Source organism: Branchiostoma belcheri, unplaced genomic scaffold (genome assembly GCF_001625305.1).
Source record: "Branchiostoma belcheri isolate BF01 breed outbred unplaced genomic scaffold, Haploidv18h27 scaffold26, whole genome shotgun sequence".
NCBI classification, from domain to species: Eukaryota; Metazoa; Chordata; class Leptocardii; order Amphioxiformes; family Branchiostomatidae; genus Branchiostoma; species Branchiostoma belcheri.
Window position 1 is genome coordinate 585,106 of NW_017803865.1, and position 11,010 is coordinate 596,115.

Below are 11,010 nucleotides of genomic sequence, written 5' to 3' on the forward strand. Positions count from 1 at the left end.
ATGCTAGATAAAAGAGCATTTAATTTGGTAATGCTTGTATCACTCACACTCACACTCACTATCCTGGTATATTGTATATAATGTGATACATATACATAACTATTACCCCTGATGTTGCAACAAGAACCATTCTTAGAAAATCAGCTACATGTCATTGTAAAATTGTTTTAAACGTAAAAGAAACCCACCATGTATATACTGCAATATGTTACCCAAGTGCCTATGTTGGCATTGAAAATGTACTTTAGCATATAAATGGAGCTTATATATGTATATTTTTTATTGTAGCACAGAAATAGCACTGTTCAGTTCTGTTTTTATTAAGCCTGTATTCATCGCATCATAGACCATTCTAAAACAGGCTTGTTTTTAGTTACCTCACTGCTTGTTACAATCATAAACAATCTTGATATGATCAAGGACATTATACACAGATGTATAATGTCCTTGATATGATAGATACAGATTTACTCATTAGGACCTGATGTGACACAGAAATAAATGAACTGATAATTGTACAAATTATTTTAACAAATTGTAATTTATAATATAGCATTTATGTATGATATAGATATAGATTATACATGTATACTCATTGTACTAGTTACAGCCTTGCTGCTATCACTGCATCACTAAAAAGTGTTCTATGCAACCCCATATGTACATACTGTATGATGCATGGAAGTTGTACCATAGACGTACTAGTAGAAGGGAGCCATGGTTGTACATAAAACTCTGTGTGATGACTCCAAGACAATGCTGTGTTTTACTTTATATGGTTGTCTTTGCATTTCTTGCTGAACAACAGATAAAACAAGGGCATATAGCAAGGGAGCTACATATTTTGTAAGGTAAAAGAGTATTTCTCATTACATCAAGATTCAAGAAGGAACCTTAAACTTTACTCGTTTAAAAAGCTCTAAGGGCTAGTAGGATTTTGACCTCTAAACCAGGAAGAGGACAATAGCCTGCACAACCATGACTGCGGTGTTGTGGCCTTTTTCTATGGCAAACATGCCGATCTCCTGGGCACCAAAGGTGAGATGTGGCAGCTCCACAGCTGTTGTGAGCGCAGACAGGAGCAGGGCAGAGCGCACTGATGCCCCCAGGGTTGTGGCACCCAGGTATGGTCTGGAGAAGGAAGAACAGAAATCTGTGATATGAATACATGTATACTGAATCTCAACAGTCTTCAGTGACACAGTATAACAGTTATAGACTTAAAGGCATAATCAATTTAGTTCAAATATCTCCACAAGAATATGTTTTAAAAACTGGACCTGGAAGAAGTGAAGGAAGAACAGTATTAAACTGACAGAAATGCAAAAGTTTAGTGACCATATAAATTAACTTATGCATATATGAAAGGGTTCATTTCAAAATATTTCACTCTTTCCCACAGGTGTTGCAAAAAGGGAAATTATGTTGAACTCACAGCACATATGACAAGAGCAGGGCCACACTCAGGGCCGAGGCAAAGGCTGATCCATAGCAGACGGAGTTCGGGTACTTCCCAAACTCGTGTTTCCTGTAGGGTGGATAGGTCAGCTGGAACCACATGTTCCCAAAGGTGTTGGGGTTATACCACAGGAACCCGATAAACTGGGCAGCCACGGTGGCCAGGATGATGTCCAGCATGGTCAGAGCCTGGGCAGGGAAACAGAGTCGGTTCCGTTGTGAAATGAAGCAGGCAAAATAGTCATCAACGATGGCCTTCCAAAGTTCTCTTTGCACCCGCCCCCGTTAACGTTTTGAACTGCCCCAGGGATATCACCCTTTTGTGTAAACAAGCCTATGAAGATAAAGTGCTGTTAAGTGCCTGACTTGATGTCTGTGTCAAGCACAACACAAATATTGATCATTGCAACCAAATCCTGCCCTCTTCCTGACCTTCGTTACTTACCACAAAACGATTTGTTCACAAAAGGCACACCTCTATACCTCTGTTGGAATGTTGAAGGTCAACAACACAAAAGGGGCGGGGCTGTAATTCTACCCTGTCTAGTCATGTTGTGTTCTTGCTAATTTGTCTTGAACTCTCTGAACGCCAAATCATGAAACCAGAAACTTGAGGAAGAAACTACTGCAAGACAATTGTTGAGGGTTTCAGTTTCCTCTGAACCACACAAATTGGAGAAACATGGATAGACTGTAAACGTTACGAAGAGTGGCCCGTGAAAATGTAATGTTATCGCCCCACATTTAAGACCCATTTAGTAGATATACATGTAGTTAACGTTACCAGTAACGTTAGGAATAAACAAATTATGAAACTTTACCTACAACAGATTCATTGACGCTGGTCTTTCCAGTATCATATATGTATAAAGATCACACATACCTGACTAGCTGCACTGATGCATTCACTGAATGTCAAGTAAAACGTCAAGGGTTTGGCAGGCTCGGTCTCGACTACAGTCGGTCTGTCTGAGGGACTAGTATTTGGCGCGAAAATTCCGCGTGTCGGGTCAAAGGTCACCGTTGTTTTCTGTTGCTTGTTGGGCGGGGCTAGCAGCTCCTGCAGCCCCGAGGAAACCTGCCCCTACCACGTAAGACTGGATACCAGGCTAGACAGGAAATTTATAGATTTTCATTCACAAGTGATTACTAGGCAGAACTAGTCACTGGTTTCTCCTCTCCCATGGTCATAAAAACGTTGAATTTTTCGCAAGTTACTGCCTTGTGCAGACTTGTGCGCCGGCGGCGTTTATTTTTTTGGAGGGAGCGACCGCGAAACTCCCTCCGGGTTAAAACTTCCTGTCTAGCCTGGTATCCAGTCTTACGTGGTAGGGGCAGGTTTCCTCGGGGAGCTCTTCCCTGCTCTTCCCCGCCCACCTCAGCTAGATTTCCCGGTGGGTATTCCACGAGAGATGTAATAGATAGAGCACGGTTTGAGGCTGACTATGAGGATTTAGAACTGCCCCGCCCACCAAGGGGATTTCATGTCTCCCGAGGCCGGAGGCCGAGGGTGACATGAAATCCCCGAGGTTGGGCGGGCAGTTCTAAATCCGAGTATTCAGCCTCAAACCGTGCTCTATCTAACTTAGAGCACTTCTAGGTCCCCGAAGTTGATCAACTCCATCCACTAGAACTTGATTTTGCTTTATAAATCTTTGTTTAGTGTCACTTTTTGTCTTGTTTCGAGGAGTTGTTTGGTTGTCCATCTGGGCTGATTAACGACCGCTAGGTCGTTAATCAGCCCAGATGGACAGCCAAACAACTCCAAGAAGAGTCAAACCATGTGTGGTGATGAGCCGGTCAGTCTCCTCTGATTCCCCAGGGCAGAAAGCTGGACACTGCCATTGGCCAGTTGTTGTTTCCATGGAAATAACAATGGGCGGGTCCAACATAGTGTAATTTATTCGGTTAGTTAGAGCACCTCTGTCCCTAGAGAGGGACCAATTCCAGCTCACTGGTTGGCTGAGAAGAGGGTGGCTGGTTAGTTAGTGCACCTCTACCCCAAGGGAGAGAGGTGCACTAACTCACAAGTATGCTACTATGTGGATATAATCACTAAAAATCCAGGATCCCTATTGGCTGAGGGGACCTAGCAGTGCTCTAATGATTAGTTAGAGCACTGCTAGGTCCCCTCAGCCAATAGGGAGCCTGGATTTTTAGTGATTATGTAATCTTAGCAATCAAATCCCCAAGCATGCCATCTGTAACGGGTCGGCCTGTTGTTGTACTGGGCGGGGGAAGCTATTAGGGCCCCGAAGACACAGTCTGCCTGAGCACCCCAACAGCCCCAATCACGTAAGACTGGATACCAACCAGGCTGAGGCTAATTCTTGTCACATTTAAAAACAAACATTGGTCTGAGAAACAACAGTTTCTAAAGTATAAACTGCCTAAACATTCATAAAACATACAACCTATAAGTGGTCTTGTAAAAATAAGCAGGGTGGTTCTTTGTACTAGTATCTAAAGCCACAGCAAGTAATTTTTTGGATCTGCACGCGAGCGCATTAATTTTCGTCTGATGTCGAAAAAAAACAAGAATTTTTTTTTGCCCTCTGACAGTGGTCAACATGCCAAAAATGGGCAAATATGTCTAGATCTGTTGCCATGCCAGAACGTGGATGGCAGATAAATATGAAAAGAGGAGACAAGGCAAGGCTCTGATTTAATGTTTACTTTGATGCAATGATGTATTTCATTCCTTTTATGATGTTCCCACTGAATCGAAACCATTTGCACAATGATTGAAAAGTTGTTTCAGTGACAAATGAATGTTGTAATATTTGGCAGTTAACTTACTTTAACGCAATCAAGGATAATGTTCTTGGCGCAAATTAGGTATCATTTCTTGTTTGACAAGGTTTATAAAGTAAAAATTTGAAAATGTAGGGATCTTGTTTATTGGCCCGCCAGATGCCATCCATAAAATTTACTTGCTGTGGCCTAACAGTCAGGAAAGTTTGTTTTTTAGCAATGCATGGTGGGACTGTGTCAAAGGTCATGAAAATGGCAACGCAGTTTCGAAGAGAAGATGGTTGACCTCGCAAGTTTTTGTCGTTTTTCCTTCAACCGGCCCATATTCTCCACTATAACCAGACCCGAAACATACAATATCAACTTATGTGTCCTTAGAATGTCTAAGGATGCCGTACTGCGACAGGAATTAGACGACTTGTCTGATATTGTGTACGGTAAGATGTGGGAGGGTCGTCGTCTTTCATAGCTTCATCATGTTCGTAACCTTTATAGCAGCTTACAAATTAGCCGTGGCGACTCTTGATTCGGGCTTACATTGCATTATTGCTGAGGGTAATGCAATGTAAGCCCGAATCAAGAGTCGCCACGGCTACTTACAAATGTGCCGGCCGCAGTGGTAGTCAGACCAAGAGAACCGACATACATGTATGGCAAACGAATGAAAATTTCTGAGGGACTGATTGACCGGGACTGATTAGTATTTTATTGAGCTGCCATGCACTAATCAAGTCTGTGAATCTGTGTTCTACCGTAAAGCTTTATTCAGAGCTGGGCAAAGTACCTGAGAGAAACGTTAGATTGTCACTTGGTTGTGGGGATTTAATGTAGGTGTGCAAAAATGTAACTGCATGTTGATGTTGTTACTAAGTACTCTGTATGTTGTTGAAATGGAGTGGCTTTATTTTCACAGTGACCTTTCACCATGGAGCTATAAAGGTTGCTCTCACAGTGACATCATCACACCACAAATATGCATTTACATTGTATACAGTAACTACTATACTACAGTATTGTTTCAACCACAAACATGAAACCTACTTACCTACTTACCCATCACTAATTCCATCAAAAATAGATAAATTTACAGTATTCCTTTTTTTTTTTGCAATTCAGACCTGATCAGAGACATTCGTGACCCAGAGAAGGACAACACACTGGAGGAGCTGGATGTGGTGTACCAGAGTGGAGTCCAGGTGGAGCCGTGGGGGGAGGGCAAGTTCCACATCAGCATAGAGTTCACACCTACTGTACCTCACTGCTCATTGGCTACTCTCATAGGTGAACCTCTAGTCTAGTCATCTTGGTCAGGTGGAAAGATGGTTATAAGTGTGTGGTTGGTTCATCCACCAACACAGATGACCATCTTATCTGTCTTTGTATTCTAGAGTTCACAAATCTTATTTGTTAATGTTAGATTGATTTAATCAAGGCAACAATGGTTATTCTTCCATAGGTCTTTGCCTCAGAGTAAAACTGGAGAACAATCTGCCACAACACTACAAGGTAACAATTCTATTTTTGTGATACTACCCAGGTAAATTTGCTACATTTTGTTTTCATTCAATACCTGTCATTGTACTTGCAGTGTAAATTGCATATTAGATATGAAACATGTTTAAACCACTTTTATAACACTGCAATAGTTTTATATTTTGTTTGATTCAAATAAAATGTCTTTGAATGCTATATCAAGATAGTAACAGCCTTTTCTTTCTACTTCATGCTAGCTGGATATCACTGTTAAAGAGGGAACACACTCCACAGGCCCAGAAAGTAAGTACATTTATCAGCTTCAACTGAGAGTTGTAGTTGACCACAACAAATTTTTCAGGTTTAAATACTGTTTGCACTTTGTTTCGTCACTATCACTTATTATAGCTAGTATTGGCAACCTGGATCTGAAAAGCACTGGCTACAATAAAATACCAATTTGTTAATAATGACTAAAACTCCAAATTCAGGTAAATACTACTAAGGACATTAGTTGCCAATGAAGGTTTGACCCTGGAAACTTAATGTCTTACTTCCTCTTTCAGTCAACAAGCAGATAAATGACAAAGAGAGGATAGCAGCAGCAATGGAGAACCCCGATCTCAGGGCAGTTGTTAAAAGATGTGTACAGGATCCAGAGTAGACTGTTATTCAGGGTATTTTTGTCAGGGCTCTCTACAGCTGAAAACTTTGAAGAATGTTTGCCAAATGTTAAGTACTGAATATCCATCCTGAGCAGCAAAATTCAATCCAGGGACAGAAAAATGCTGAAGAGAGCCCAATAAATGTGACATACATTGTACAAAGGAAAATTATACAGACGTTTCAGAAATTATTATAAAATAGAAAGTAACAAAATTACTACAGTAGTACTTGGTGAGTCTACATAAATGTGTCAAGAAGCAGTTTCAGGGTTTCATCTGCACATGTGCAGCATGATGCTATGTGGGTAGAAGTCAAAGTTGAAAGCCAGGAGACATTAACAAAACAGAGGGCTGGACATGGTATCAGACAGAACAGTTTACAAGTTACAGGTGGGGCCTTTGACCTTGCATATTTGCAGTTCAAACTGTTAATCAGCTTATACTTGTTGCTCATGGTTGCAGGCATGGTGGCTAGGTGCAATAGTGCTTTTTATCACAAGCAGAGCAGTATATTTAGTAGTGTTGTTTTAAGGTACTTTCCATTTGTTCCAACCAAGTAATGTTGATACGCATTTTTACCTACACAGTAACACTATAAAGTGGTTTCTCATTTGATATACATGTACAGTGGAATCTTTCATTGGTTTTATTATTGTAAGATAAGGATTCCATAGTATTATACATGTAGAAGAGTTAAATGTTTAAACATGTAAACATTCGCTTTTGGCAGTATCATAAATAAACTAACTTGGTCTGAAAATCTGTCAAAGGTACAATTTCATCCATGGTGTTCCATTACTTTGACATGCATTGTAACAAGGACAAAAGGCAGTTCTTTTTTTGATGGCAACTTTTAATTCCCCATGACTTAGCAAGATGTGGATGCACATATTACTGATGGCACCTCTGATAGTCAGTGAAAGATCACTCCCACACAGTGAAGGGTTGGTAACTTCTCACACTGGTTGACTGCATGGCACACAGGCATGTTGGACAATAAGCCGGGTCACGGTTTGACTTGCACATGTGCAGCACGATGCATTCTGGGTACATGTAATATGTCAAAGTTGAAGGCCCCTGGGACATATAACACATCTGAGCATGTATCTAATACGGTCTAGACAAGAACTGTTAGGGACCTTGATCTTTGACCAAGCGCATGCACATTTTAACCATGGTCTGGCTTATTGTACATGTATGTGGACAGCATGCCGTTTTACAAAAAAAAGCAAGATCCCTAAATTTTTCATTGACATTGTGCAGAGTGTAGAAAAACAAGCAATTCTTTCATTGTCTACAATTTTGTCCCAATTTACAATTTCTCAAATGATTAAATAAGACATTACTACTAGTAATGTGGCCTAAGGAGAGACACTGGCCTGGAGGTGGACTACTTGGGTCAAGTGATGGAAGATAGGGAGTGTTGGCCAGCCATTTTGTCTCGAGGCCAGGGACACCAGGACTCGACATAAGTCAAGTAAGTCAATGTGGCTACTTGTACATGGAAAGCATCTACCCAGCTGTCCTGGGAAAATACTATATCATTACTACAGAAGTTTCCCACCACTGCCTTTTGGCATCAAGTTTGTATTGGTTACTTCGTCACCAGCTAAGAAAAGGTTAGAATTACAGACAGACTCTCAAGCAAGAAAAGGTTCTCTTCATCTTCTTTTAAACACACATTTGATACGTCTATATCTACATGTATGTCACCCCATAACGTGGCATGAATCAAATATCAAAGGTTGACTAGTTTTTCTCTAGGTTTGATTGCAAAGTTTAGGATAGGTTGTAACACCTTCAAGAGTATGGACTGCATAGTGAATATTGAGCATAACTTAGCTTTTTTTGGCTACACCTCAGGAGTGGAGGCATTTTTGTCAGAGCGATCAAGTACAAGACAGGCTCCTTACAAGTTCTCAAATTTTCACCAAACTATCCTACCCTGAAGACTGCACCCTGCAAAGACAATCTGAATTTGGACATATAAGGCTACAGTAACAGGTGGCATCAAGAGACAAAATCATTGTAATGCTCAGTGATGAAAAGCCATTCCATGTAAAACTTAAGTGTACACCAATAATTTTGCACAAATGTGGTAAATCTTCACAAATTCTTTTCAAGTCTGAAATCAAGATATCTCTGACTAAACATGAGTTAACTATACCACAAAACCATGGGAACACATGACTTTGCCATAATTACTGTCATAGTTTTGTCTTTTAAAAATGAACCCCCTTAATTTTAGCATAATAAAGACAAGCAACAAGCTCAAAGATCACAGAAACATAATTTCTGTACTTGTGTTAAATATAGTAATACATGTTAATTCTAAAGCCACTTAAGATGCTAATTATTCTCCAGACCTCATTTCCCTTTATACCAAATGATGACAAAAACCATAAATATCCACACATAACATTTACACAGTAGCTTTGCATTTGCAAAGAAATAGAAGTCTGTCTAAAATGTTTACAGATTGGAAGACTCAATTTGTTTGGATGAAAAGTGAGAAATTTCTTAATTATTCTTGTCTCTACAGCAGGGAGCAGCCTTCATATTCCATATCAGAAAATATTCATTTGCAATATTAGTCCTTCATAACTCCGTTACTATTCCTAACTCTCATTCCCTAGCTATAGGTGGGCGTGGGGCTAAATAAAGTCGTCATATTCATCTCCATAAGTGCTGTAGTCTTCCAGATCCACCTTCTTGACTGCCTTCATGCTTGCTGCCTGCTTCTTTCCCTTCTTCCCTCCTTTTGCTGCCTATAGACAGGATAGAAAACAGAAACTTTTAAGCAATCAAAGTGCTTTAAGGGTCGGCTCATGTATCCATCTTAAAAAAAACTTTTAACAGTAGCAAAATAAAGGCCTTTTACAGATTAGACTGAAAAACCTGACAACAGGAAATGACTTCTTCTGTCATGAAAACAGTATTTGACTTCTAATATAAACTAACAAGTGCATAACATTGGCACATACATTCTCTTTTAGGCCCCCTTTATACCTGACGGCAATTACAGAGCAACCAAAAATTGCAAATTAGTTTGACTCTTATGATTATTAGCCTGGGTGCCATCCTCTAGTTTTTGCTGGCTCCTAATGTCGTTGGCCAGACTTTAGGAGCCAGCAGAAACTACAGAGGATGGCACCCAGGCTACCCTAGGTCTTACTTTGCAGTAATGATGCCTCTTACCTTTGCAGCTTTTGCCTTTTCATTGGAAAGAACAGTGAGGGTAGTTCCTAACCTCCTGACATCATCAGCCTCCACTGAGATGGTAAAGACAAACTGAGGTTAGAACCTTCTCTATTCAAAGGAGGATGAGGTTAAGTGCAATAGATCAACAGTTGTATGTGGGCAGTAGATCCAGGTTCCAAATATTTCACTAAACTGACATGTTACAAGTGGCTAATGCAACATTAAGTATACATTACAATGAAATAAAGTCCTCACAGTCACACAGTTCAAAATATCCTTACCTTCAAATTTAGTACATTTGATAAAAACACAATAATACAAGTGGATACCACTAAGAAATAGCATTCTACCTAGCCAAAATTTTGAACTAACACAAAACTATATTCAGTAGATTAAAATCAGTGTCACATATACATAAACAAAAATAAGAGTAACTCACATCCTAAACAGCAGTCCCTGAATAATTCCTCCAGAAAGGTGACAAAGTGAATGGACCCTTGATACTGGCACACTTTCTCTACCAGCGCTTTCTGGAACTCCTCAAAGTCTTCTCTTGTCTGGGGGTGCATTCTGTCAATCTTTCCGCCCGTTTCACTGGTCACTCCTAAGTGAGCACAAGTAAAGCTTGTGAGGCTTAATTGTTTTCCTTTCTTTTTTACGAAACATTTCATTTAGATGAGGAACTAGAAATCCCAGCTGAGGGTCATGGAGAAGTAGATTTAGTCTGGACTAACAGCCCAACATGATGATGAGGGTCTGTTATGGAGGAAAATCCTGGCCAATAGAAAAGAACTTTGTTATAAGTAATGAGGTAGACAAATCTGGATTTTTTTTGCAGACAGTTTTGTCTTAGACATTGTTAGAACTTACCATTTCATCCATAACTGTTTCCTCTTCAACATGTTGCCACACACATAGAAGTAGTATGGGTTTTTTATGAGTCTGTACAGATTTAAGCTTCCCCTCTTTCATACCTATAGAAGACTTTCATACCCACTAGCACATGAAATTGCTAGAATATTCTACCAACCCAATTGTTATAAAACAATAATAAACTTATTACTGCCATTGACACCAAAATTGGTTTGGCTATGAATGTAAATCAGACAGAATTTTCTTTCAGAATTATCTGTGTCAGACTGATGGAAGGCAAGTCTAGAAAAGGCTGGAATAATGCTTCATAAATGCCTTGTCCCAGCTAGCATAGCCAAGATAGCAGGCTTCAGAATACGACACATGCAGACTTGCATATCTCTTATTTTACCAGAATAAGTTTGCTTTGTTACTTTTGCTAGTTTTATGAAAAGTGTGTTATGGTATGTTATCAACTCTCCTCACTAATACTCCCACATTTCCTCTAAAATAATGACATAAGAAAATTTTAACCATGTTTTATTACCAGTATTTCTAGCAACTTTCTCATAAATCAAATGAAGTTCGTGCAGAATTTATAAATCCT

General features: G+C 39.8%; 3 protein-coding genes across 5 annotated transcripts in view; 1 reads left to right on the plus strand and 2 right to left on the minus strand.

Annotated features, from left to right (window-relative positions):
• LOC109472001 overlaps nt 1-2,555 on the minus strand; it is a 5,496-nt gene extending 2,941 nt beyond the window's left edge. The window contains exons 1-3 of one of the 2 annotated variants that reach the window (XM_019771570.1): nt 2,342-2,555; nt 1,436-1,647; nt 894-1,131 (exon numbers count right to left, since the gene is read on the minus strand). In XM_019771570.1, coding sequence (XP_019627129.1) covers nt 945-1,131; nt 1,436-1,638 — 390 coding nt within the window. In that variant the 5' untranslated portion in view covers nt 1,639-1,647; nt 2,342-2,555 and the 3' untranslated portion in view covers nt 894-944. The remainder of the gene's footprint in view (nt 1-893; nt 1,132-1,435; nt 1,648-2,341) is intronic. The other variant, XM_019771571.1, reaches the window with a different exon arrangement.
• Nucleotides 2,556-4,445: 1,890 nt separating this feature from the next.
• Nucleotides 4,446-7,705, plus strand: LOC109471874 (MIP18 family protein FAM96A-like). Its single transcript, XM_019771291.1, has 5 exons — nt 4,446-4,649; nt 5,329-5,493; nt 5,669-5,718; nt 5,943-5,988; nt 6,252-7,705. Exons 1-5 carry the CDS (start codon nt 4,490-4,492, stop codon nt 6,347-6,349), a joined length of 519 nt encoding a protein of 172 aa, XP_019626850.1. The 5' UTR covers nt 4,446-4,489; the 3' UTR covers nt 6,350-7,705.
• A 655-nt stretch (nt 7,706-8,360) lies between these two features.
• Nucleotides 8,361-11,010, minus strand: part of LOC109471873 (eukaryotic translation initiation factor 3 subunit J-like) — a 4,875-nt gene continuing 2,225 nt past the window's right edge. For both annotated transcript variants that reach the window (XM_019771289.1, XM_019771288.1), the window contains exons 6-8: nt 9,991-10,155; nt 9,549-9,622; nt 8,361-9,118 (exon numbers count right to left, since the gene is read on the minus strand). In XM_019771289.1, the coding sequence (XP_019626848.1) occupies nt 9,005-9,118; nt 9,549-9,622; nt 9,991-10,155 (353 nt within the window). In that variant the 3' untranslated portion in view covers nt 8,361-9,004. The remainder of the gene's footprint in view (nt 9,119-9,548; nt 9,623-9,990; nt 10,156-11,010) is intronic.

What these genes read in the sequence shown, in the direction of transcription:
- LOC109471874 (XM_019771291.1), top strand. Translation starts at nt 4,490, where the DNA reads ATGGTTGACCTCGCAAGTTTTTGTCGTTTTTCCTTCAACCGGCCCATA. An exon ending in CTTGTCTGATATTGTGTACG is followed by an intron (nt 4,650 to 5,328) that starts GTAAGATGTGGG and finishes TTTGCAATTCAG; the next exon opens with ACCTGATCAGAGACATTCGT. An exon ending in ACACTCCACAGGCCCAGAAA is followed by an intron (nt 5,989 to 6,251) that starts GTAAGTACATTT and finishes TTCCTCTTTCAG; the next exon opens with TCAACAAGCAGATAAATGAC.